This window comes from Plectropomus leopardus, chromosome 10 (genome assembly GCF_026936395.1).
Source record: "Plectropomus leopardus strain MGB_pleo_1.0 chromosome 10, ASM2693639v1, whole genome shotgun sequence".
In the NCBI taxonomy this organism is placed as follows: Eukaryota; Metazoa; Chordata; class Actinopteri; order Perciformes; family Serranidae; genus Plectropomus; species Plectropomus leopardus.
Genome location: NC_142185.1, coordinates 37,423,994 through 37,451,509, shown reverse-complemented (window position 1 = coordinate 37,451,509; position 27,516 = coordinate 37,423,994). Strand labels below are relative to the sequence as shown.

The 27,516-nt window shown below is 45.1% G+C and overlaps 1 protein-coding gene across 1 annotated transcript in view; it reads left to right on the top strand.

Moving 5' to 3' along the window:
- The window catches only part of LOC121949594 (titin-like), a 165,023-nt gene that overhangs the window by 22,928 nt on the left and 114,579 nt on the right, over window positions 1-27,516 (top strand). Inside the window, exons 25-43 of the mRNA XM_088083820.1 lie at window positions 48-1,744; window positions 1,837-2,118; window positions 2,228-2,494; window positions 2,819-3,091; window positions 3,194-3,457; window positions 3,540-3,800; window positions 5,217-5,477; window positions 5,569-5,832; window positions 5,925-6,185; window positions 7,008-7,268; window positions 11,563-11,823; window positions 12,894-13,038; window positions 13,554-13,722; window positions 13,889-14,120; window positions 14,671-14,955; window positions 15,428-15,553; window positions 16,191-16,379; window positions 17,327-17,698; window positions 18,884-18,934. Of these exons, the coding sequence (XP_087939946.1) occupies window positions 48-1,744; window positions 1,837-2,118; window positions 2,228-2,494; window positions 2,819-3,091; window positions 3,194-3,457; window positions 3,540-3,800; window positions 5,217-5,477; window positions 5,569-5,832; window positions 5,925-6,185; window positions 7,008-7,268; window positions 11,563-11,823; window positions 12,894-13,038; window positions 13,554-13,722; window positions 13,889-14,120; window positions 14,671-14,955; window positions 15,428-15,553; window positions 16,191-16,379; window positions 17,327-17,698; window positions 18,884-18,934 (5,921 nt within the window). The remainder of the gene's footprint in view (window positions 1-47; window positions 1,745-1,836; window positions 2,119-2,227; window positions 2,495-2,818; window positions 3,092-3,193; window positions 3,458-3,539; window positions 3,801-5,216; window positions 5,478-5,568; window positions 5,833-5,924; window positions 6,186-7,007; window positions 7,269-11,562; window positions 11,824-12,893; window positions 13,039-13,553; window positions 13,723-13,888; window positions 14,121-14,670; window positions 14,956-15,427; window positions 15,554-16,190; window positions 16,380-17,326; window positions 17,699-18,883; window positions 18,935-27,516) is intronic.

Below are 27,516 nucleotides of genomic sequence, written 5' to 3'. Positions count from 1 at the left end.
GTAGAACTTCAGAGTCGTTTTTGCTGATCAGTCGTTACATATTTCAGGATTGAAGGGACTAAAGGAGAGGCCAAATTCCAGATCCCATCCTCTTCAAGCACAGACAGTGCCTGGTATACCGCTACAGCCATCAACAAGGCTGGCAGGGACACCACTCGCTGCAGAGTCAATGTTGAAGTGGACTTCGCTGCCCCTCAGGCTGAGAGGAAGCTCATTATCACCAAAGGAACCTACAAGGCCAAAGAGATCGCTGCTCCGGAGCTGGAGCCTCTTCACCTGCGATATGGTCAAGAGCAGTGGGAGGAGGGCGACCTCTTCGACAAAGAGAAGCAACAGAAACCTCAGTTCAAGAAGAAGCTGACGTCTATCAGAATGAAGCGCTTCGGTCCAGCTCATTTTGAGTGCAGACTGACCCCTATCGGTGACCCCAACATGGTGGTGGAGTGGCTGCATGACGGCAAACCCCTGGAAGCTGCCAACAGGTTGCGCATGGTCAATGAATTTGGTTACTGCAGTCTGGACTATGAAGTTGCTTACGCCAGAGATAGCGGCGTTATCACCTGCAGAGCCTCGAACAAGTTTGGAGTCGACCAGACCTCGGCCACCTTGATTGTCAAGGATGAGAAGGGCCTTGTTGAGGAAACACAGCTTCCTGAAGGCAGGAAGGGAGCACACAGAATGGACGAGATCGAGCGCATAGCTCACGAGGGAGGACCTGCAGGAGTCACCACCGACGACGAATATGAGAAGAGCAAACCTGAGATTGTGCTTCTCCCTGAACCGGCCAGAGTGGTGGAAGGCGACATTGCTCGATTCCGCTGCAGAGTGACTGGTTATCCTGCACCAAAGGTTAACTGGTACCTCAACGGACAACTCATCCGCAAGAGCAAGAGATACAGACTTCGCTATGATGGTATTTATTACTTGGAGATTGTTGACATCAAGTCCTATGACTCAGGAGAGGTAAGGGTGGTTGCAGACAATCCTCTGGGCACAACTGAGCACACTGTGAAGCTGGAGATTCAACAGAAGGAGGACTTTAGATCTGTCCTTCGCCGTGCTCCAGAGCAGAGGGCTGCCGAGCCTTCACACGACCCTGGCAGAGTTGGATTTGACATTGTGAAGGCAGATCGAGCTGCTGAGGCCACACAGGACAGGGAAGTTGTTAAGCTGCGAAAGGCACAGAGAATTGTTCATGAGAAAACCTCAGAGGAGTCAGACGAATTGAAGAGCAAGTTCAAGCGCAGGACAGAGGAAGGTTTCTACGAGTCTATCTCTGCTGTGGAGTTCAAATCTCGCAAGAGGGACGACTCCTATGAGGATCTGCTGAAGAAGACGAAGGAGGAGCTGCTTCATCACCTGAAAGAGAAAGAGGAAGCTGAGAGGAAGAAGATGGAGGAACAGGGCCAGATCACCATCCCCACAATCAAACCTGAGAGGGTCCAGCTCTCTCCCAGCATGGAAGCCCCCAAGATCCTGGAACGCATTACAAGCAAGACCGCTGCTCCGATGGACGAGGTCCGTTTCAGACTCAGAGTGGTCGGCAGACCAGAACCTGAGTGCCAGTGGTTCAAGAATGGCATCCTTGTGGAGAAGACTGACCGCATTTACTGGTACTGGCCTGAGGATCATGTTTGTGAGCTGGTGATCAGAGATGTCACTGCAGAAGACTCCGCCAGCATCATGGTCAAAGCCATGAACATTGCTGGGGAGGCCTCCAGTCACGCCTTCCTGCTTGTGCAAGGTAAAGCCATGTCATACCAAATCTCTGCATCAAAATGCTCATTGTTTGTCATAATTAATGTCAAAGTCTCACTTCATATTTTCTCATTCCAGCCAAGGCAGCAGTAAACTTTACCCAGAACCTGGAGGATGTCAGTGCGAATGAAAAGGACACCATGGTGACCTTTGAGTGTGAAACCAACGAACCTTTCATCAAAGTCAAATGGTTCAAGAATGACATAGAGATCTTCTCTGGAGAAAAATACAGAATGCACTCAGACAGAAAGGTCCACTTCCTGTCTGTCCTGGTGATTGAAATGAGGGACGATGCTGAATACTCTTGTGTGGTTGTAGATGATGAGAGCATCAGGACGAGCGCGAGGCTCTACGTAGAAGGTAATCTTTACTTCAACAATCTTTCCATCTTCTGTTTTCTTTAGTGTTTTTTGTGTGTTTTTTGTGTGTTTAACTGTTGTTGACTGTCTTGATATTGTTCTGTACCTAGGCGCTCCCCTGGAGCTCGTAAAGCACATGGAGAACATCGAGGTGCCAGAGACCTACACTGGAGAGTTTGAGGTTGAACTGTCCCGGGAGGACGCTGAGGGCAGCTGGTTCTTTGGAGACAAGGAGCTCTCGCCCAGCAACAAATACATCATGTCCTCCCGCAGAGGAAGACAAACCCTGTCTGTCAAGGATGTCAGGAAGGTAGACCAGGGCAAATATACCTTTGTCTGTGGAGATCTGAGGACTAGTGCCTCACTAAAGATGAAAGGTAAGAAACTTGACAGACTTGTGAAGTATGTGAAGCCACATATGTTTTCTGTTAGCATCATTCTCGTGTTTCTCAACAGAAGTCATCTTATGTAAATACTCTGAGTCCAAGCACATTTGTCGCTGCTTAATCAAATTTATTGATGTTCTCATGAATTGCATGGTATCGCTAGATTAAAGTTCTCTGGTGAAGTTTTTTTTTTTATTTTAGTGCTTTATTTGACTCGTAAACGACTTGTCAATGAAGACAACTTTCTGTAACTGAATAGTTTTTGTACTATTTGCAATAGTAGTTGTTGTAACACCTGGATTTCTCTACCTTCAGTACGCCCAGTGACCTTGATGCAGCCCTTGACTGACCTCATTGTGTGTGAGGGTGACATCGCTCAGCTGGAGGTCAAGTTCTCCCAAGAGAACGTTGAGGGAACCTGGATGAAAAACGGTCAGGCCATCTCTGCCTCGGACCGCGTCCACATCGTAATTGACAAACAAGTTCACAAGCTGCTGGTGGAGAACGTCAGCAGAGACGATGCTGCTTCCTACTCTTTCGTGGTTCCTGCCCAAGACATCTCCACCTCGGGCAAACTCCACGTTCAAAGTAAGAGTCAAACATGTTTCAGATCTAAGTGACACTCAATCATCACTAGACCTCTCTGACCCCTTCCATCTTTGAGTGTCATTTTATCATCTTTTCTTACAGCCATTGACATTGTGGTGCCACTGAAGGATGTGTCCGCCATCGAAGGCACTAAGGCTGTTCTGGAGGCCAAGATCTCTGCTCAGGACGTCAGCTCGGTCAAATGGTACCGCAACGACAAACTGCTGATGCCCAGTGACCGAATCCAGATGGTGCCAAAGGGATCCAAGCAGCGCCTGGTCTTCACCAGGACCTTTGCCACTGATGAGGGGCGCTACAAACTGGTGGTCGGCAAGGTCGACACCACCTGCAACCTGTCTGTCGAGAGTAAGACGGATTTCATTTTCATAATCCTGATTTTCCATCCTGATTCCAGCTCCGTTTTCTGACTACGTTGTTGTTCTTACAGAGGTTCACATTGTGAAGCACATGGAGGACAAAGTGTGCTCGGAGTCCCAGAACGTCACCTTCAACGTTGAAGTTTCTCACCCCGGTATCGACCCTTGCTGGACTTTCAAGAACCAGCAGCTCAAACCTGGACCCAAATACAAGATGGAAACCAAGGGCAAGGCTCACTCTCTGACGGTCAGTGACACCATGAAGGACGAGGAGGGCCAGTACATGTTCCACGCTGGTGAAAAGACATCCAGCGCCAAGCTGACTGTCTCCGGTAAGTCTAAATGAAACACAAATTAACAAATTCACACCTGCATCAGCATTTTACAGCAGAATGACACTGTGTTTACAAATGCTATTCTGTCCAAAACAAAATGATTTACAGTTTGGTTCTGACAGCATCTTTTGTATCTGTTATTGTCAGGAGCTCCACAAAGTGTCTTTGAGCAAAACTCTGAATCCCCTACAAATGCACCCATCAATATACCTTTATTTACCTGCAGTGATGGCTCTTTATTTTCATGCATTGACCATGAAATACTTTAGTTTTTCTTATTAACTTCAATATAGATACTGTTACAGACTGTTACTATGCCTCTGGTGAAAGCTGAGGCTGGTTGCATTATGTTTTTGGGTGTTCTAGCTGTTTCCTTCTTGTAAACGCAATATCTCAAAACATGTTGAGGAATTTTTAAAAAATAATTTGGCACAAACATCCAGTTGAGCTCACCATCAGCTGATTAAAATTTGGTGGTCAAAGGTCAAGGTCACTTTGATCTTGCATTCCTCCCATTGTCTTGAATTTGATATCTCAAGAACACCTTGCTGCAATTTCTTCAGATTTAGCACAAACATCCACTTCGACAATGAATTAATTAGATTTTGATGATCAGAGGTCATGATCAGTGTAACCGTACTTCTGACCCATTCTCATTGATGCAATATCTCAAGAACACTTCATTCCAATTTCTTAAATTGTTGCACAAACGTTCGAGTGGACGCAGGGATGAACTGTTTAAATTTTCATGGGCAAAGGTCACTGCAGTCTTCCATTCTCGTAAATGTGACACCCTAAAATGCTTTTAGGGGATTTCTTTAAATTTGGCACAAACATCCACTTGGACTCAACAATGAACTTATTAGAATTTGATGGTCAAAGGTCATTGTGACCTCGGGTCCGTTTTGATTTAGTGAACATGTTATCTGAAGAACGCCTTGAGGAAATTTCTTCAGATTTGGCGCAAACGTCGATCTAGAATTAACAAGAATCTGATTTTTGGGTCCGTGTGACCTCGTGTCAGTCTCATTCTGGTGAACGGGATATCCCACCAGTATCTTTGTTAGAGACACGAGGGACTCTTGGGTTTCCACCTTGAAACTGTGCTGAGTGTTTAGATCTTCTGTCCTGCAGGTTGAAGGTGTTTCTGCAGCATCCATGTTTAAGAATCTGTAGCTTCTTTGTAGCAACATTAATATTTGAAGCATTGTCAGTTGTCATAGTTACGTATGAGTCTAGACAGACATGGATAAAATGGTAAACGGCATCTTCACGGATTCATGGAAGCATTAAACTGCGAGGCGGGAACTGTAGTTTTAAATAAATCAGAAATAATTTGCATGTCAGGACTGACTCTGAGCTGCTTTGCTGCACCAGGATCGTAAAACGAACTGTTCTTTGTGCCGCCACCAGGTGGTGCCATCACTCGGCCCCTGCAGGACGTGACGGTGGCGGAGTCTCAGTCCGCCGTGCTGGAGTGCGAAGTCGCCAACGCCAACGCTGAGGGCAAGTGGCTGAAGGACGGTCACCACGTCAACTTCAGTGACAACGTGGTGAGCGAGATGGATGGCGCCGTCAGACGCCTCGTCATCATCATCACCAGACCGCAGGATGTCGGAGAGTACACCTACCAGGTGGCCAACTCCAAGACCACCGCCAACCTCAGGGTGGAGGGTGAGCGCCTGCCGCTGTGACACATCGGCATGTTGTTTCTAACAGACGTTTATTTTTATTTGAGTGCTGAGTCATCTGTTTCCATCCGCAGCCGTGAAGATCAAGAAAACTCTGAAGAACCAGACGGTGACGGAGACCCAGGAGGCCACGTTCACGCTGGAGCTCACCCACCCCGATGTCAAAGGATCCCAGTGGATCAAGAACGGTGTAGAGCTGCAGAACAGCGACAAGTACGAAATCACCTCAGACGGCATGGTGCAGACTCTGAAAGTGAAGAAGTGCAACACGCACGACGAGTCTGTTTACTCCTTCAAACTGGGAAAACTGTCCGCCAACGCCAGACTCAACGTGGAGAGTGAGTCTCACTCGTTTCCTGTCGCTCATATTGTAAATACTTGATGATTGAACGCTGTCCAGACTGTTTTTCTCTGCTTCTTGTTCCTGCAGCCATCAAAATCGTGAAGAAGATAAAGGACGTGAAGTCACTGCTGGACAGCACCGCCTCCTTCGAGCTGAGCCTGTCACACGACAACATCCCCGTCAGGTGGATGTTTAACGGCGTGGAGCTCAAGCCGAGCGACACGTGTAAGATCCTGTCAGAGCGCAAAGGTCACAAGCTCATCCTGCAGAACGTCGACAGCAGCAACGCGGGAGAGTACACGGCCGTGGTCGGACACCTGCAGTGCAGCGCCACGCTCACTGTGGAGGGTACGCGACAATCTAAATACAATAACACTGCTCAAGGAAAGAGAATTACAAAATGAAATCATTTTTATTTTTATGAGTGCATAAATCAGATGAAAACATGAGAAAGTTCATGATTTATTGTATTTTGTCATTTATAATTTTCAGATATATTTGTACATTTGTTAAATTTTATAAGATTCTGAAAATTATTACTATTATTTTACTATTAAGAGTTTTAATTCATCAAATGAAAATATAACTGAATGAATGGTGAATGTTTTCTTTTTCGCAAGTTTCTTAAAACTTTTAAAACAAACCGAACATTTTTGGTAGTGAGTTTACTTTGTATTTTTTAGGTTTTGTATAATAAAGTTTTTACAGTTACAGGTTTTATTTGACATAGCAATAGCGCAATTTGAAATTATTTGAAAATTTTGATTATTTAATTAATAATAAAAAAATACAGATTTTTTTTATAAAGATGTAGATTTTCTCATTTGTTACAACTGAGTTTTACACTGATATTTAAAAAACAATGTAAAATGTATACTTATCTAAAGAATCAAGAGCAAAATAAATTGTATTAATTATCATTTTTTTTTTATTTGTTGCTACAATTTTTCAGATTAGATTTGTGTAGAAATTTAGTCATTTTGAGTATTTATATAATTTATTTAGAGTGTTAAGAAAAACGTGTGTAGAATCAAAATGTTATTTTTAATCACTTTTGTTTCATGTATATAAGAATGTATATTTTATCAGTTTGTGTTTAAGATATTTGCGATGACAGTATCTTGTGTCTAATATTTGGCCTGACTCGTGATATTATTTTATCTCGTGCAGCCCTGCGAGTCACCAAACCCCTGAAGAACGTGGAGGTCCCCGAGACGCAGGTGGCCACGTTCGAGTGTGAGGTTTCTCACTTCAACGTGCCGTCCACGTGGCTGAAGGACGGCGTGGAGATCGAGATGAGCGAGAAGTTCAGGATCGTGGTTCAGGGCAAACTGCACCAGCTGAAGATCATGAACACCAGCAGGGACGACTCGGCCGAGTACACCTTCGTCTGCGGGAACGACCGAGTCTCCGCTACGCTCACCGTTAGCCGTAAGATCACGTTCAAAATCAAACCCAGAAGTCAATTAACAACAAAATAAAACGTCTCTGCGTGAGACTCATAACTCTCCCGTGTCTAACAGTGTCGATGTTTGCACACGTCCTCACGTCCTGTGGTTATAACTGTCAGTGGAGTTTCTGTGTGTTTCCCCCTCTGTTCACCCTCCTCAGGTCTTCAGGTCCTCAAGTCCTCAGAGTCCTGCAGCGGGGCGGGTACCGAGTCCGACTCGTAAAAAAACTGCTTCACGGAGGTTTTTTGTCTAAATTTTACAGTTTGGTTTTAAGGAGATAAAATCAGTGTTGGATTACGGGTGTTGGACAATGAATATATCAGAATAATAATGATAATAATTAGATTTAATGTATTTGTTTTTGAATCCTCTGACCGCTGACTTCACGTGTCGGCTCCGTCTTCTGACACGACGCTGCTCAACATGAAATTCAACTGCAGTTTTAAATTACCATCGTCGTAAAACGCATCGTCTCGGTCTCACGTTTGAAACGTCCCGACATTGATTTATGTGAACGTACAAAAACAAAACCAACACAACCAAATAAACATGAAGACCTGTTAATCATGTAAAAAGGGAAAAGAAAGAAAGAAAGAATACATTTAAAAGATCAATAAAAAAAATATTTATATATACATAATGAACAAATTAATAGTTCGGAATAAAAAAGAAAAAAGGGGTTAATTAAACAAATAAAATGTGTATTGGATTAAAACATAAGTCGCTGCCGAATGGATTATTAAAAAGTGCATGATTATTGTGGGATTTGTAGTCTCGGTTCAGGCTGCGGATCTCGTGTCGACGTGCTTCTTAAAAGTCCGACCCGTGCAGGACTCTGCTTCAGGTTCAAGACTGAACACACAAAAATAAAATTACATTGTGATTCAACTTTCTCCAAATCAGACGTCAAGAGGATCAACAGAAAATATGGAAAGTAGAATCTGTGATATTATCAAACGCATAATAATATGAAAACAAACAGCAAAAAAAAATCTAAATCAAATCTATTTAAGATAATAAAAGACAGGATCCACACAAAATATATGAAGTTTAATTTGTATCTGTTTATCATATTAGATTTTGTCGTTTTGCAGTTTGTAATGAGATATTTTACATGATACTATTATCATTATATTGTAATCATACCGAGTCCTGTAACAGCTGGTGTGAAACGTGAAACTGACCACAGAACATTTCTTTAACGTTTCTGTAAAGAAATGTTCATGTGAACTAACTCACCTGCTTAAAGGTCCCATATTCTGCTCATTTTCAGCTTTAGATGTGTATCACAACGTGTTTTATGCTTTCATGTGTGTTTTCACTTCCTGAGAAAAGCTCTGATTGGTCTGTTCCTGCTTCATCTCTGCGCTCACAGCGTCTCTGCGCCGTTTTACAGCCGGAGGAATGACTGTCACGGCGCTGTGAGGTCACAGTGAGGTCACAGTGAGGTCACAGTGAGGTCACTGTTTCTGCCTCTGAACAGTTTAGCTGTGACTTTGCGTCCTGACGGCTCGTTTAAAGTCCCAGCTTCTGAAAACAGGCCGCCCTTATTTCATTTTGATACTTCAAAACTATTAATGCAGTGCCCACATCTGCTTTGTATTAAAACCCCAAAACAAAACAGAGAAATCCCATTTTTTACAATATGGGACCTTAAAAAAATTGATGTCAAATTGTTGGAAATATTGTTAATGAGCAGCGGTTCTTGCAGAGTCATGAACTTCTTTAAGGTTTGAAACAGGATCACTGGTGTCTGAAGGACAGAGAGCAGGTCTGTGTTTATCAAACCCTAAAGTTTCAGATAATCCTTTATTAGTCCCACAGTGGGCACGATTGCAGATGTTTGTTTGGCTTATTTGCATATAGCTTATTTGTTTCTATTTAAAAAAAACTTCACCAGAAACATCATCAGCTACTTCTAGTTTTAGTACTTTTTGCGATGTACGCGGAGAACGGAGCGAAGCTGTCTTTCTCTCACATCACGTGACAATCTTTTAAAAAGCGGGCCGAATACAGACGACCAACATTAATTTCAGTGTGTCTCAGAACAAAGTTTGAATCCTGAGTTACAAATGAGACAGAAAAAACCTGCAGAGCGTGACGTTATTCAGAGAGGACCGCCGTGTCCACCGAGCGTCCCTGGGACGGCTTTGGTCCTCTGGTTAGTGGACTCCTGCTTCGAAGCCTCCGGTTTGACATGTTGGAGCCGGCAGGGACTGAACTGGGAATTTGGAGCCGTGGAGGCCGCCGGTTTCCTCTCCTGCGTCCTGATTGACAGGCCGCCGTGCTGGCGACCTGTCAATCAGGTAAGGTAGTGACATCATGGAGCGCGCTCTGCTTTATGTTTGACTTTGAACGTGTTTTTTATTTTTTATTTTCTGTGGAGACGAGCTGACGGCAGCTCCCTCACGGTTCATGACGGAGGTCATAAATCATGAGGGAGAAGCAGGATCAGCCTCCGCTGACGGCCGCCCCCTGCTGGGCCGCACACAGACTGCAGCCTCAGCACTTCAGTCTGGAATATTTCTGCCACAAACTCTGGAGACGCTGCGCTCGAGGACTAACTCACATGTTTTGGGACTGGAAAAAAAATGGAGAAAGTTCTGAAAGTGGACATTTTCTGGACCTGTCACTTTTGAGAACCTGTTTACTAAAAAGTGTTTATTCTGCTGACGGTGGAAAGAAAAAGTGTTTAGGATTAACTGGATGAAGCCGAATCCTCCTAAAAAAGTTTTGAGGTTACTAAAGGTCAAACTAACAGCTGACGCTGACTGCCTTCTGATGGGTTTCACGTCCGACCTGGACGGGGATCCCTCCTGCGCCGCTCCTCCTGAGGCTTTTTCTGATTTATCCCAGTTCAAAGGGTTTTAAAGAGATGTGATTTCTGATTTTGAACTTTATAGATCAAATTGAGATTGAATTGAAATGAACATTTGTTCAAGCCTTGGCTTTGTGAACTTTGACTTAGTTCATTTTGGTATGAAATGTGCTTCATGTGTTTGTAAATGTGCCTTGCCTTTATTTTTAAAGCAGATGGACGTCAGTCATTGAAGACCTGTAGCAGGGTTCCCACGAGTCCTTAAAAAGTCTTAAAAGGCATCAAATACGTTGATCTAAAAATCGGTAATTAAACGTCTTAAATCGGTCTTTCCAAAGTCTTACAAAATGCAAAAACATGGAAAGAAGGATATTTATGAATAGTTATTTCTTACATTGCCTTGTAAAAGCTAAAAAAAAAAGAGTAAAAAATAATTATTATTTACAGAATGCCTCTTGCATTAGCATCACTAAGAGTCATGTTCGATGTTACAGAAAATGTTTGGCCAAATTCTCCCAAATCTGAAGTAATTATATCACGTCATGTTTTTCTCTTTCAGTTTTAACGACTGTTAAAATTGGTGTTAAATAAAAGTCTTAAAAAGTCTGAAATTGCACTTTTTAAGCTGTAGGAATCCTGCTGATTTAGGAATTGTGTACTTTGTTTTGGTGTGTAATGTTTGTAGGTATGTGTTGTATTTGAGTTAATGTGTGTGTGAACTGTCCCTGTTAAATTATCAACCCAATCACCAGAAAAAAAACAACCAAAAATATGACATTGTACGTTTTTGCAAACCGCAGATATGTTCCATTTACACATTAATGTTTTAACAGCGCTGTGATTAACACAAGCTCATGCAGAGGCACAGAAACCACCTGGTTACGGAAAGAAAAAGATCTCGTTTTGCAGTTTCGGTGGAACGGTCTCAGCTGGGAGAGCAGCGATTTCTCTTTGCACGACAAAACAAACAGGCGGCGTTGTTGTGTTTGTTGGCGTTGAGCGGCGGTCTGCAGCTCGGCCTGCGTCTCGTCACGTATCGATGGTTTGCAGAAATGTAGAACGATGCCAGCAGTTTGTTCTGGTGACCGGGCTGCTTTTTACCCGTGTGCACGTGTCAAAGCTCAACCTGAGAGTGAAGCTGTTCACTAATGGTAACTGCCTGTTTATGTGTCAGTGCCAATAAAGTTACAAAATATAGAGAATTAGTAGAATAATGTAGCTGAGATGGAGAAGAGTGTTGGATGTGACCGTTATGACTTTAACGATATATTACATTTTTTATAAAAAATACACCAAATACGACCAGAATCCTCTAAAAGTCCATAAAGCTGTTTAAAAAAAAAAAAAAAGTTTTAGTTTTCAACTGTGGAATCAAACGTCCGTCTTTGTGTCTCTGAAACTGTGTTGATGTGTTTGACCCGAGCTGTCCTCTGTCCTCTGTCCTCTGTCCGTGCAGCGGTGATGATCACATCCATGCTGAAGGACCTGAACGCTCAGGAGAGAGACACCATCACCTTCGAGGTCACCGTCAACTATGAGGGCATCACCTACAAGTGGCTGAAGAACGGCGTGGAGGTCAAGTCGTCCGACAGGTGTCAGGTCCGCAGCCGGCAGCTCACGCACTCGCTCACCATCCGCAACGTCCACTTTGGGGACGGAGGGGAGTACCAATTCGTGGCCGGCTCCGCCGCCACCGCTGCCAACCTGTTCGTGGAAGGTAAGGGGATGTTTTACGGCACGGACCCTCTGCATGCATTGATTGGGGGCCACTTTAGCAAAATGAGAGGAGGCCAGGGGCCCGTCACAGGGGCAGATGTAATGTTTTGGGGGCCCGGGGCCACCAGCACATGAGCTTATTTTCAGCCTTTCTCTAACTGTGAATGTTGGCAGGCTGTCGGCAGCTATAGGAGAAGTAGGCCGACTCAGACGTTTCTAATTCCTGAGTAAAATGATTAACAGCACAGAAGTTTGACAGAAGCTGAAGTCAGAGTCCTGCAGTCAGGAGAGGTTGGACTATTATCAGCACAATGTGCTTCAATTTACCTGAAGTTTGTTTCAGATGGAGCTTTTCATTTAATATATATATGATATGATATAATGCTGGAAAATTTAATAAATAATAATAAATCATATGTTTATTACACTCAAACACACCATGGTCACATGACACTGTGTCAGTGAACTATGAGGGCAAAAAACAAACCACAGAAAAAGAGCAAAAAGCAAAATAATCGTTCATTGATCGTAATCAGAGTAAAATGTTCAGTTAATGGTGATATTGATTTTAGGTTTGAGGCTCGGACCTTTGCTGGGAGGACATTTTAGTACCTGGACCTCTGTGAGTTTTAGTAGAATAGGTCCTCCAGCTGGTGATGCTGCTCTACAGTATATTTGTCATGTTCAATGTCTGACAGAGAATAAATATTTAAACCAACATTAACCTGATGATATCTTCATATCTCACTGAGGAGTCAGAGGGACCTTTAAGCTCCACAGAAACACTGATCTGATGGATATCGTGATAAATATCGATATCGACTGATATGAAAAAAAATATCATGATATATATCAATAGGACATTTCTAGGTGCTGAGGAGGTTTCTAGGCTTTTAGGATGTTTTTTAAATTTTAGGATGTTTCTGAGATTTTAGGACATTTCTAGAAGTTTAGGATGTTTCTAGGATTTGAGGCCGTTTTTTCGATTTTTTGAAGATTTCTAAGATTTTTGGACGTTCTATTTAAATTCCTTTGATTCTTTAACTGCAGCTGTTGTTTTGTTGTTTCCAGCTCGTGTGATTGAATTCACCAAGAAGATTAAGGACATCAGGATCACAGAGAAGAAGAAGGCGATCTTTGAGTGCGAGGTGTCCGAGCCGAACATCCAGGTGATGTGGATGAAGGACGGTCAGGAGCTGGACATGTCCGAGGAGAGGTACGAGGTCGTCAACCCTCGATCTGTTTGTAACGAGGCTTCAATCAGCAGGAGGTCGTTTAAAGGTTGAATATGAGCTGAGGGTCTCTGCCCCTCCTGCAGCAACACTCTCCTAAATTCCTCTTAGATTTCCTCTCGATTTCTGCTCAGAGAAAATCGATGCTCCGAAGCATCCAAACCTGCTCTGACCTGCTGTGACATTTCTGTCGTCCTGTCTCTCAAATGTAATAATCACGTCATTATAATTACTCCGAAACATCGTCTATAGTCAATGATGTCACTTTCATGCATTTTTTAAAATGCTCCTCAGATATGAACCTTATGTTTTCTTGCTTTGGACAAACAGTTTGTGAAAACAAAATGTTTTTGGTGCTCTCGAGCCCTCGTAAAATGATCTCTGACCTCTGAGAAAAGCAGACACGAGCAAACGCTGATGAATCAGCTGGTACGAACAAATGAGGAGCAGATCTGGATAAAAACAGGAATAAGAGAGATTGTGTTTGTGTCGTGTTCAGGTTCGTTGTGACGGCAGAGAAGTTCGTCCACCGTCTCATGGTGCAGACGGTCCGTATGTCCGACGCCGGAGAGTACGCCGTGGTGGCCGGATCCAGCGTGTCCAAGGCTCAGCTGATCGTGGAGGGCCGGGACATCCGCATCTCCGAGCTTGCAGAGCGTGAAATCACAGTAAGACGCGCTCATTTCGGCCAGAATGATCAAATATATGTGCAGAATTTGTTTCATTAAAACTGACTAAAGTTTTCAAAATGCTGAACTTCTTCTTTCAGGAGAAAAGGATGAATTCTCAGGAAGGTTTCTGATTTTTTTCATGTTTTTTTTCTTCGTCTCGCAGGTTCTGGAGAAACACAGAGCGACCTTCGAGTTCGAGGTGAACGAGGACGACGTGGAGGGCCGCTGGCTGAAGAACGGCGTGGAGATCCACTTCTCCGTGGAGGAGCGCTTCAACTACGTCACCATCAGGAAGCTGCACCGCCTCACCATCTCCGAGACCTACAGGAGCGACGCCGGCGAGTACACCTTCATCGCCGGCAAGAACCGGAGCACCGTGCACCTGCGGGTCAACCGTGAGTTCAGCACCACGACGATCAGCATCACAGCAAGATTCAACGCGCAGATCTTATTTGGAGATCTGCTCTGATGTTTCTGCCAGTTTGAGGATTGTTTCAGAATTTGCTTCTGTCTTTGTTTCGGTTGCACGTTGGATGAACTCTTTTTGTGGATTCTGTGGTTCAGGGTTCGCACGAGGTGCTTGAGATGCTTGATAAAGTTGAACCTGGCAAATTTATTATTTTACTGAGTCCAAAAGAATGTACTAAAATTTTCAAATGAAAAAATTATCTGTAAAATTTGCCACAGAATTCACTAAAAAGATTTTAAGAATTAAAAATGGGAACGTTTCAGGGAATGTTTGGTCTGTAAAATGTACCTCAGAGTCCTGGAAAAGTATCCGTAAAGCTGCGCATGAACCCTGGATGTAACGCGGCCTCTCGAGCCCCACACGTCTCATGTGTTGACACTGAAGCGTCTTTCCTGAAATAATTTGGTGGTTAAATTTTGCGTCAAACTTGGGTAGCTGTTTTCGTTTATTAAATCTTTACTTCCTGTGTGTTTCAGTCCCGGAGCCTCCTCAGATCCTCCGCCACATGGAGCCGCAGTCGGTGGAGGCCGGTAAGCCCGCCCGCTTCTCGGTGCAGGTGAGCGGCGTCCCGGCGCCGCAGGTCTTCTGGTACAAGAACTCCCAGGCGCTGTCCCCGGGCTTCAAGTGCAAGTTCCTGCACGACGGCAACGAGCACTCGCTGCTGCTGATCGAGGTATTCCCCGAGGACGCCGCCGTCTACAACTGCGAGGCCAAGAACGACTACGGCGCCGCCACCAGCACCGCCCAGCTCAACGTGGAGGGTGAGCCGGGATGTTAGTCAGAATAATAATAATAATAATAATAATAATAATAATAATAATAATAATAATAATAATCCATTTTATCTATGAAGCGCTTTTAAAAGGAACTCCACACGCAGAATAAACAGGAAGCAAATCCATAACAAACACATGAAGAATCACACGTTAAAAGCTTGTTTAAAAAGGTGAGTTTTTGGGAGGGATTTAAATATGGATGTGTCGGCACGGTCCTGAATATGTGTGGGGGGGCAGCTGTGGAGAAGGCTCTGTCCCCCAAATGAAGTACAAGATCGAATATTGTAATGATAAATAAGAAAATAATAATAATTATCAATAATAAGAAGAAGAGAGAATATAGCAGCAAGAACTCTGCAACGCGACCGGCATGGACAGCAGGACGGCAGCTCGTCTGTGTGTGTTAATGTGTGTGTGTGTGTTAATGTGTGTGTGTGTTAATGTGTGTGTGTTGTAGTGTCGGAGGTGGTGTCTCCAGACTCGGCTGCGACCGTCGCTCCTCCTGTGGTCATCTCGCCCATCGCCAGCACATCCACCCGCGAGGGAGAGCCGGCGCGCTTCCAGTGCAGAGTCCGCGGAGACGGTAAGCAAAAGAAATCTGCGTTCAGACGCTTTTCACAAGCATTTAATAACTTTTTGCACATTGTTTTTTTTTTTTTTTTTTAACAAAAAAAACAGCTAAAAAAGCAACAAGCAACTTGGCAAAAGATGAACCACAAACTGGAAGAAATTAGGAAAGAAAATGACCTGAAAATTCAGAAGATAACAGTAAAGAAATACAGTTTAAAAATGTTTAGAAACCTACATTTATAATAATGTATTTTGAGTTTATATGTATTTTTTTATTTTGGTATTTTTCTTTTCTGTTTTTGCTTAATTTTTGTTAGTTTGGTCATTTCTTTTTGGAGGATATATTTTCTTTAAAAATCTATGGTAAAATAAATAGAACATGACCCATATGAAGTAAAAATAAAAGCTAAAATAAAAACATCAGTCGCCCCCCCCCCATAAATTACAAACAGTCCCTAAGTTATATTGAAATTTTCAGTTCTAATATATATTTGAAGAGCTGTTATATAGTGATGACAAAGACCCGATTAGGAGGATTGATGGTTGTTTCAGAGAATGTTTGGTCTTTAAAATTTGCAGAAAAGTCCTGGAAATGCAAACCGCAGTAAATCCTGATCAGACCGTGTTGTTGTCGTCTGTCTTGTGTCCAGATGTGAAGATCAGCTGGTTCTGCGGCGAGAAGGAGATCAAGCAGTCGGTGTTCTTCAGGATGTCTCAGTTTGACGACAGCTGTCAGCTGGAGATCTCCAGGGTCTACCCCGAGGACCAGGGCGAGTACACCTGCGTGGCCACCAACAGCGCTGGGCAGGTGTCCTGCTCCGCCACGCTCACTTTGGACGGTAAGTTTGTCCCCCTGAAAAAGCACCAAAAGACAAACTGTGGATGTGAATAACGGCAGCCTGCAGCGGTCACGGTCAGCCATCAGATCGTCTCAACAGAAACAACAAACTTATTTTTAAATTGTTTGCACAAGATCTTTATTTTACTATTTTATTGTTGTTATTACCCGTTATTTTATTATTTCATATTGTAACATTTCTTGAGAGGTTGAAAACTGTTGTTTGTTTAAAAAAGCAAACTGAATGACTCAGCAACTTAAGAGTCTTTTTAATTTTGGACATCTGATCAGCAGCCGTGACGGCTGTGAGCGCGCCCGCCGACGGCTGTGAGCGCGCCCGCCGACGGCTGTGAGCGCGCCCGCCGACGGCTGTGAGCGTCTTGGGAGACTCTGCGTGTCTCTGTGGTCTGACATTTCTGAGGGTCCGAGCACGGAGGGCCGTCTGAACTGTGATCTGTGCCTTTATTCATCAAAATGATTTGACTTGAAGTGAATCTTGTTCGATAAGTTTTGCTACAAACCATTTAAGTCATTAACCCTTTAGAGCCCGCTGTAATATCACACATGCTGTGATCACTCTGCGTTCAAAATGCACTTTTCAAAATCAGGCTTTAAAAAATATTATACATTAATATGATGTTCATAAAAATAAATAAATTTAACATTAATAATAAGTATAAATACAATAAAGGGTAAATGAAAGGACGAGAGCATAAATAATAATAGATAAAAATGTTAAAAATAATAAAATGATACATCATCTAGTAAAACCGTAAATCTGACTAAGATGTATAAAGAAATAATCAATAAGTAGGTAACGTATACGACTATAAAAGAGGGTGCTGACCTCCACAGTCACACTGACTGGTTTTAAATCCCCCAGACTGGTCTGACTGGGTTGAGTCTGAACGCAGTGAAGCACATGATGAAGTCATCGCTTCCTTTCAGGGCAGCCGAGTCCAGCCGAGCCGCCGCGACACGTCACCAGCTTCACCCGCAGAAAGAGACCCGCCATCGGCCAAAAGCCGGTTTTCATCCAGACGATCTCGAGCTGCACGGTGCCGCACGGCGAGGTGGCGCGCTTTCACGCATGCGTGTCCGGCATGCCAAAGCCAGAGATCAACTGGTTCCACAACCAGCAGCCGGTGCAGCCCACCAAGAACGTGGTCTTTCACTTTGACGAGGTCACCAACACTGCCATGCTCATCATTGTCGACGCCTTCTCCGAGCACGCAGGGCAGTACACCTGCAGAGCCGCCAACGCCGCCGGAGAGGCCGCGTGCTCGGCCACGCTCACCATAACCAAAGAAGAAGAAGAAGGTAACGGCCGGATGTATCGGCTGCAGCCGCGTCTCGTCTGAGTCCACACTCTTTATGTTTCTCCTCCTGCAAGATTAATCCTCCCTCTTTGAATTCATCGTCTCCACACAAAACACTTCAAGGGATGTCCTGAACTAGTCTGCAAATTTAGTCAACAAAGCGTGATTTAAACGCTATTTCAACCTATATTTAAACGTTATTTTAACCTGTATCATAGTGCTGAAGAGTCAAAGTCTTAACGCGTCGTGTCCATCGCCTGTAACTGCTGCAGCTGCTCTCTGAAGGGTAAACTGGAGCGGCACTGCCTCCGTAGATTTCGGGACATCCCTCCTCCAGATTTGACTAACCTCACAAAGATGCATCGGTTTGTTTGCAGCCTTCGATTTCCTCCCTCCTCTCCTGCACAGGGAACTCTGGTGAATGCATGAACCTCACGTCTTTGACCCCGATCTTTCAGGATAAATCCCTCTTTGTGTGATTCTTGTGTTATTTATTTAATGTTTGTTTTTGTCCTTCTGTCGCCGTGTGTCACCTCCATTCTTACAGACGTTTGTTTGTTTGATTTCTCTCTTCACAGTCTACTTTAGATTTAAACCTGCTCTTATAGTCACAGACCTCCAGGACTCAGATCTGTTTCCCTCCTGTTTGTGGCTCCAGGCATTTTGGTCTGTCAGCAGCCAGGGGGTCCACATTTAACCCTTTAACACCTGGATCAACATCAGTTTTCTTGTGCAAATAACAAAACAAAAACAGCCCCCCAAAGACCCTAAAAAAATTACAAAATTAATAATATAAGACTTAAATGTTTATCCAAATAGTTGTAAATCAATTTTCTGTCAATTGACTGATTTCAGCTGTTCCCCTCTAAACTGTTTGGTAATTTAATTTTTAACAAGACATGCTTGATAAACTTTTGTTCATGCATAAAAAAATCTTAATTTGTAAAGTAACTAAAGATAAAAATGCAAAGGAAAGATTTTTCTGATTTTAGTCTGTTGTCTAAACGTGGAGTTAATTTCACCACAGTGATCCGTTTGATGGAGCCTAAAAAACATAGGGGGTAAATCGTTTTGAGACGTGTGAATCTGATTTTGGGGAATAACTGTGGCGGAGAGGTGTTGAAGACCCTCGCTGTATCAAACATGCTCAGGATCAGTTTATTAACGCCTCGTCTTTCTTCCACAGTGACTCGAGTGAGAGAGGAGATTGAAGCCAAGATCGAGCAGGAGGTCAAAGGTAAGTTCAAGCCAGATTCACCAGAAACACAAGATTACTGTCACACGTGAGAATTGGGCAGAAAAGGGACGGTTCAACCAGCTGAGTAATGTGTTACTTCAAAAGCAGTCTGTCAGCAGGCGACTTTGATCCAAACTTCGACTCAGTGAAGGAGGTTTTTCACATGTTGAGAAAGTGGAGAGTAAAAACAGGAGTGTGGGTGCATGAATTACAGATCATTTGGATCCCAGCTGTCCTGTGTCCACAGACTGCTTTTAGAGTTTGTAAATGTGTCTTTGTGGTTAACTGTCCCTTTCAGTGATGTTTCCACTGCAGCATGTTCATTGTTATGTCTTGATGTAAACTTCCTGTGGTCTGTATTGTTCTACCTGCTCTTATTCTGAAAATACTCCATGGTTTTCCGCCCACCCCCTGGGGCATAAAAACTTGCCTGTACCAGTTTTTGACACTTGCGGTTTGCATCCAAAAGTTTCGTTTCGTTTCTTGGCATGAAGGTTCTTCTGATCTTTTCCCAGAAAAGGCGCAGGATTCGTATCTTTTAAAGCTTCCGGATTTGAAATGCCCTTTAAAAGATATGGAGGTTCACTGCATTTAGAACTGACACCGTCCTCATGCAAAATATTTCTTAGCCTGGCTTGCAGATAGTGGGATGTGACTCCTGTGGTTTGCACTAAATAACACCAGTAAACTATATTAGTTCGAATAAACGCCTTCTCACCCAATTTTACAGCTTCATTTGTTTAAGCTTTGGAACATAAGAGATGTTTTGGAGAGCTTTGCCTCTCGTTGCTACTTGTGCATCCTTTATTTCCTCTTAAGTTTAAGGATTAGAAAGGGCGTTTATTCTCCTGTCTGCAAGTCAGGTAAGGAATATTCTAGCATAAAGCCAAAGCAACTATCAGAAAGTAAAACAAGTGAATGTTAGCAGCCCATCTTGGAAACATTATGCCTTTTAATGATAATAAAATAATTTATGTTTTGAAGAAATTTCCACAGACGAAGGATCAAAACTTCCTGCAGGTTTCTATTAAAAAGAATCAAGTCTTGCGTTTATTCGAACAAATATGGTGAGTGAAATTATTTCTTATGGCCTTGTGACACCCTGCATGCTTTTAATATTTCCATTAATTATTCATTCAAATCCTTTTCTCTCTTTTTACCCCTGGAGGCTGTGTTGATCTGACCGCTGTCTGCTTCTATTCGCAGAGCTGTTTTATCATGAGGGCAAAGGAGGAACTCTGCACGGCGGGACAGAGCTCAGCGGTGCCCGGCAGCTGAGAGGAGCCTTCTCTGACACCGAGGACTTCCCGGATCACGGCCTGGTGTCGGCCAATCGCTGCTCCAGCAGAACCTCCTCCGTCACGTCGTGGACAGAGAACCTCAAACCTTCGTTCACCAAGAAACTCAAGTTCCAGTCAGTCCTGGAGGGAGAGCCAGTGGAGCTAAAGTGTAAACTGGTTGCATGTCCTCCACCGACTATCCTCTGGTTTCATAATAATAAATCTATCCCTAAAGAGCGTAGACGCAGGATCTGTACTGACAGCAGAATGCACATGCACACCACCAGTCTGATTATTGATAGCATCAAAGAGAAGGACTCAGGCAGTTATAAGGTGATGGCGTTAAACAGCGAGGGTTCTGCTGAATCCACAGCATCACTTCTGGTGTCTCTGAAAGAAGAGCAGTCCGCCAACTACCTGGGCTTTGTTAGACGCTCGGCGAAAGCCCATGAAAGTGTTGACAGCATGGCAGAGCAGAGGAAAGAGAGGAAGTTTAGGGTTGACCTCAGGTGTGTAGGGTCTCCGTTCGACAAGATGTCCAAAGTTCACCAGGGGAGATCTCGATCCAAGACCTCTCTGGTGCGCACCGTGTACTTCAGGTCCGGTTCCCATCCAAGAGAGAAGGAGACAGAGAAAGAGTCCAAACGTTTGGAGACTGCCTCTGAGCGTGCCCCATCCCCGCCACCCATGTTTGACCGGTCTGAGCGCTTTAACGACAGATTCAGTGATATCTACTGTGACCGGCGCACTGGTGGCAGGTTCAGTGACAAATTTAGCGACAGATGCAGCGACAGATACAGTGAGAGGTTCAGTGACACGGAGAGCCTCCACAATGAGGTAAGAACCAAACTAACTACGCTTCAAAAAGCTGTTAAGCAGAGAAAGAGGCTTTCTATCTCCACTATGTCCTCTTCTGAGTTTGAGTCTGAGTCAGTTGCCAGTGAGTCGAGCTATGCAGAATATGTAGAGAGGCTCAGGGTCAAACCTGCCTCTCTACCTGATGTCCAGCATTTCAACAGACCCTTCGATTTGGGGGAGAGTCACAGGGAGTCTCAAGGTAAAAGCTCACAGCACAGAGAGCCCTCTCAGCCTCGTATGAGGCATTCATTCGAGCCTCAGTCCAGAACCAGAGCCATCCAGATAATGAGAGGGGAGTTGGTCGATACATTTTTGCCTGAGACAGAAAGGACATCATACTTGTTTGAGGATAAAAAAGTTGAGAGTTTTGTTGAATCTCAGGCGGATGGTAGATTCGAACAGATGGTAAGTGAACATCGTGGTGCGGTTGCTGACCCAAAGGTGGAGGCTTCAAAGGTTAAGACGGAGCTCCGTCACCCTGAAGTACCGTACTCTGAATTATACCCAGAAACTACCACATACTCTGAAAGCAGGGAATCTGTTAGAATTGTTCCTGCTCAAGGGGAAGTGTCAGCCGTCGAGTCTCGCAGGGCTAAACCAGTCACATTCAGCAGGGAGATGTTCCTCAGTGAAGCATCAGCAGCAGAAGACAAAACAACCTCAGACACAGCTGAGCAGTATGGAGAAGAGCCTGAAGGGGAGTCTCTGAGGGCTCAGTATGAGAAGAGTCTGGAAGAAGAACGAATGGAGTGTGAGGATAAACTCCTGGCCCTGCGGATCAGGAAATGGCAGCAGGGCAGTAGGATGTCAGAGGAGGAGACATTTCACCCTGAAACTGATCTGCCTTTGCTGGCAGAGATGCAGTACATGGAGCCAGGGGGACACATTTACCCTCAGCAGGAGGTGATGGAGAAAAGAGCAGCTGTGGAAACTGAGGCCATACCCTCCTCCTTCCACAAGTCACCCAGGATGATGGCAAGGAGGGTACATCCTGAAGCTGCAACTCTGACAACACCCACATCCCCTGAGGAAGAAGCCAGAGCAGAAGAAACGCAAAGATCTGAATCCTTGTTTACAAAGTCGGCCACAATGGAAGCCAAATTAGGAGAAATGGAAGTTGGGGCATCACTTACGCTTGCACAAAAATCCCCTAGAATGAAAGCAAGAACTGCAGAAGTGGAGACAGAGTTGGCAGCTAGAGTACAAACCAGGGTTGAGGAAAAACTCAGGGAGTCACCCAGGCCAAAGCAAGCCAAATCCGCCAAAGAGAGGTTCTTCAGTGAGGCTGTAACACCAGAAACAGCTGAGCAGTATGGAGAGGAGCGTGAAGGGGAGTCTCTGAGGGCTCAGTATGAGAAGAGCCTGGACGAAGAACGAATGCAGTGTGAGGAGAAACTCTTGGCCCTGCGGATCAGGAAATGGCAGCAAGGGAGTGCGATGCCCGAAGAGGACACATTTCACCCTGAAACTGATCTGCCCATGCCGGCAGAGACACAGTATGTGAAGCCTGAGGGGCACATTTACTCCGAGCAGGAGGTGGTGAAGAAAAGAGCAACTGAAGACCATGTTACCACGTCAACAACAAAGTCACCTAAAGGTGGAGTAGAACAGGATGAAACCTTTGCCCCCTTGCCAAAGGCCAGAATGAAAGCCAGACCAGGAGAAATGGAAGGTGATGCATCAGTAATGCTGGCACAAAAATCCCCCAGACTTAAAGCAGCCAGAGCAGCAGAGACGGAGGCTGAGTTATCACCTCGAGCAAGAGCCAGAGGTGGAAAGATGCTGTTTGAGAAGACAAAAGAAGAGCGTGAGCTCCAGCTGTCGATAGAAAACATCTCTGAGCTGAAGAATGAAAGTGAAGAAGAGCCCTTGACTGAGCGGATAATAAAATGGCAGCAGGATGTTCAGATGGAACAAAAGCAAGCCGTGAAGCCCGAGTCTGACTGGGTGGAGGGTTACTCACAGATCCAGGCAGAGAGGTTTACTGAGGATGGAAGAAATGTCGCAGGTGTGTCTGCTTTAGAAACTGAAGTGGTCCGCAGCCGGAAGATGCCTCCGGGAAAAACTGCCAAAGAGAAGTTCCTTCTGAGCGAGTCAGTTCCTGCTGCTTTCCAAGATCAGCAGGGTGATAGTCTGCAGTGGCCCCCTGCTGGCGAGCTGCCGACAGAGGGCCGGGAGACCAGGCTGCAGAGAGACAGTGAGTATTTTGTGAGCGAGGAGGAAGCGCTGGCTCAACGCATCCTGAAATGGCAACAAGATGTTGTGGAACAAGAGGAAGTAGCTGAGCTGGAGTCTGAGTGGGCTTTGGACAATCAAGGCAAACAGCTTGGCCTGTTTGAGTCCTCTGTTCCACCAATAGAAACCCACCGTGGAGGCATTTCTTACGACACCCACCCTAGTGACCTTCCATCTCACCATACAGTTCTTCCCGGTGAAGCCTTAACAGCAAGAAAATCTTCACCACTTCAACATGCGGCTGGATATGAGCCATCTGTACCTCCAATAACAAGCCATTCTCCAACGCATGCTTATTTACCACCATCCACAGAAAGCTTTTCTGATTTAAAACCTGTTCCAGTCAAGGACAGAAAGGGTCATGAACCTTCACCAGTTCAGAGATTCTCTCCCACCCAACTGACTAATGTGCCTTTTGAGGGATATGAACTTGCCTCTGCCCAGGGTGAGAGCCCTCATAAGGCCTCCAGAGAGGTTTACTCAGTCAGGAGACGCTCCCCATGCCAAAGTTCACAGGGCGATGTGGAAAGAGAGGCAGAGAAGAGGCAGAGCAGGGAGGAATACCCGACAAGTGTAGATAAATCCAGCAGCCAACGCTTCCAGTCAGACGTAAGAGAAGAGCGAGGGATGAAAGAGGAGATGAGAACTACCAGAGAGAGCAGAGATTGGAGACAACAGAGGGACTTTGCAGGTGTCACAGGAGAGGAAAGACACAGAGAATCAGTAAGGTCAAAAAAGAGTGGTGAAATTAGTGCAGAAAGCCTTGAAATTGGAGCTATAAAGAAGGATGAGAGAAGAGTCCAAGTGGAGTCAAATTTGAAAGAGGAAGTTTACCAAAGTCAAGAGCCGAACAAGGTGAAAGAAGGGGATACCAGTGCTGGAGGCTCCCGTCCAGTATTTGTGACAGAAATATCTTCAGTCAAAGTAAAAATCGGTGAGATGTCAGAGTTTACCTGTCAGTTCCAGGGTGACCCTCTGCCCACAGTCACCTGGCTCAAAGATGGTCACCCGTTAGCCCACAACCCTGACTATGATATCGTGACCAAATCCAACAGCTCAAAGCTTACTCTCTTCTACCCAACAGCAGACCACCAAGGGACGTATGACTGTGTCATAACCAACAAACATGGGAAGTCCATCTGCAGCGGCACTGTCGAGATCTCTGACAGAAAGGTGGTGAGAAAGTCAGGGGCCCCACAGAAGGTGGTGGTTACAGAGGACCTGAAGAAGGGCGAGGAAACCCAGGAGAGCGCGATAGAAGAGGAACTTCAGACCTACATGGATTCAGGAAAGGCAACGTTACAGGTGCCTCAGGCGGTGATCCACAGACGCAGCTGTTCAGATGAATCTTTTAACTCCTCACCTGTAAAAATCAGAGTCACAGCAGCCACGCCGCTTCCTGAGATGAGAGAGGAAGTCACTGAGGAAAAACCTCAGACCTTTACAGAGGAAACTTCAGATGTGCCAAGTGACGAGGGAGCCTCTCAGACTGTGAAACACAAATTTACTTTCTCGTTTGATGTGGCTGGTGGAGCTCCTCATGTGGTCAGTGAGTTAGAGAATATCAGCTGTTCTGAGGGCAGCACTGCAGTGTTAGAGTGTGTAATCACAGGTAAACCTGCACCAGAAGTATCATGGTATCATGATGACGCTTGCCTCATAATCACATTAGGAAAATATAGAGCTGAGGTAGATGATAAAGTGTACAGGCTGTTTATCTACAGTTTTACATACACTGACGCTGGAGTGTACAAATGTGTTGCTAGAAATAAGATGGGAGAGGTTATCAGCATCGCTGACGTATCATTTCAGGCTGCTGAACCTGTGCAGTTTTCAGGGGCTGGTGGTTTTATTCCATCTGACATGGTGAGGAAGTCTTCCATAGGCTTAACTGAGGATGTCAAGAAACCTGCTGTAGTCCACAAAGTTGCCATCACTCACACTGAGGACAGCATCATCCAGATGAAAGATAAACCTCTGAGTTCACAAGCTCCATCGGAGGTTACTAAAGGCCCCAAATCGAGACCTGGTGTCTCCAGAGAGCCTCCAACTGTATCTGGTTGTGGTCTTTCTGCTTCTGCTGCTGTGATAAATGTTTCTCAGATTAAACAAGCTTTTGAGTCAGACTCTGTGGGTGCATTACTGACCTCCTCCTCCACTGAGGAGCAGAGGAAAGAAACAGGGTTCCCTGAGGAGTTCATACCTGCAGTGGCTGTTTCCCTTGATCAGCAGGAACAGGTAACAGAACCTGACACCGTGCATGCAGAGGGTGGTAGACTTCCTACTGGTACAACGGCAAACCCAGGTTCTTCCAAAGCTGCTCCAGTGGGAGCAAAACCAGGTTTGACTCCTACTATTCCTGCTTCAGGGAAATCAGTCTCCCCTCAAACTCCTGCAGCAGCCAAACCTGTCTCTTCTGAGACCGCCCAGCCCACCACCCCTCTGGAGGAAGACCGTGTGACCTCTGCGATATCTGGTGATGATGAAGAGGGGGCAGTTTTAGCTGAAAGCTCTGGTATAGTTAAGCAGTTTGTAGAGCAAGTACAGGAGTCTCCAGACCTGGTCAGGCCTAGAGCACAGAAACCTGCTCGACTACCTGAACCAACAGAGACATATGACGTGGAGATGGCCAGGGAGGATGCTGTTTGTACTTTTGACAGAACCAGCAGTTTCATTCCTTTCCAGTGTGAAAAAATCCCTTCAGTTAAACGCACTGTTAGAACTTCAGCTCCAGCTGAAGAAGCTGTGAAGCCTAAAAGACTCTCTGAATCTCTTAAACCTGAGAGAACAAGTCCAGCTGCAGGGTCTCCCGCTGTTCTCAGTGAGGCTGAGGTTTACGGTATGGAACTTGCTGGTGAGGAGCTGATCTCAGTCCCAGAGCCCTCTATGGACAGCGGTGTCTTCCTCAGTATGTCGGAGTCCCAGGCCGATGTGACAGAAACAGCAGAGGAAATGGCTGGGGCTGAAGTTGAGCCTCATACACAAATTGAGGGTGAAGATGAGACGATCGATGTCCACATGAAGGCAGAACCTGAACCGGTTATTGTCAAGCCAAAGGCAGACATCAGAGATAAACTACCTGGTCTTTCGGAGTATGCTGCTGCTGAGGAACCTCAAAGAAAGGATGAATCTCTGCAGAAAAGAGGTAGTTTGGACAAGGCCTCTGTAGCTGAAGCAGGAGCACCAGCAGCAGCTGGTTCCATGGAGGAAGAGGAGGTCACTTTTGGTGCAGTGTATGACTACTACAACCCTCCAACAGACTGGGGAAGACCACTGTCCCCTGAGTCTGAGATGTCCATTGAGATTGGCAGCACTGTTAGCGAAGAGATAGCTGAGGTAGCTGAGAGGTTCTTCACCCCGGGCTCGTCCACCGAGGTCTCACATCCAATTGCCGAGTCCTTCCACACTCCCAAGTCTCACACGACCTTCCAGACTCCAAGTTCTGATACTCCTGGTGGATTTATGACCCCTCAGGAATATCCGTTCTCTCCTGTAGAACATAAGCGACCATCAACAGGAGACTCCAGCGAGAGGTTCTTCTCACCAGTTCAGTTCCTGACATCTCCTGCTGATGAGGGCATTGAAACAACACCGCCTGGAATAAGCCTTGATGAGAATCGATACCTCACCAAAGGAATGGGGTCTTTAGGTCTGGTACCCCTCCAGGAAAAGGTACAAGGAATCCCTCCTGCATTCCTCAAACCTCTCATTAAGAAAAGGGTGTTTGAAAATGATACGCTAATGTTTTACGCTGAGGTGTTTGGCCTGCCATCCCCTGAGGTGAGGTGGTTCTGTAACAAAACCCAGCTGGTGGCAGATGACAGAGTAAAAATGGGAAGAGATGGCGATAGCATCTCGCTAACGATTCACAATGTCACGAAAGCTGACCAGGGAGAGTATATCTGTGAGGCAGTGAACTATGTCGGGGAAGCACGAAGTGTTGCTTTAGTGGTGGTTGTATCGCAGGAAGTGAGGTTCATGCCTGCCCCGCCTGCTGTCACCCATCAGCATGTGATGGAGTTTGATGTGGAGGAAGACGACTCCTCTCGTTCTCCCTCCCCGCAAGAGATTTTACTTGAAGTAGAATTAGATGAAAATGAGGTGAAAGAATTTGAGAAGCAGGTTAAGATCATCACCATTCCCGAGTACACGGCCGACAACAAGAGCATGATCATATCTTTGGATGTGTTACCGAGTATTTATGAGGAG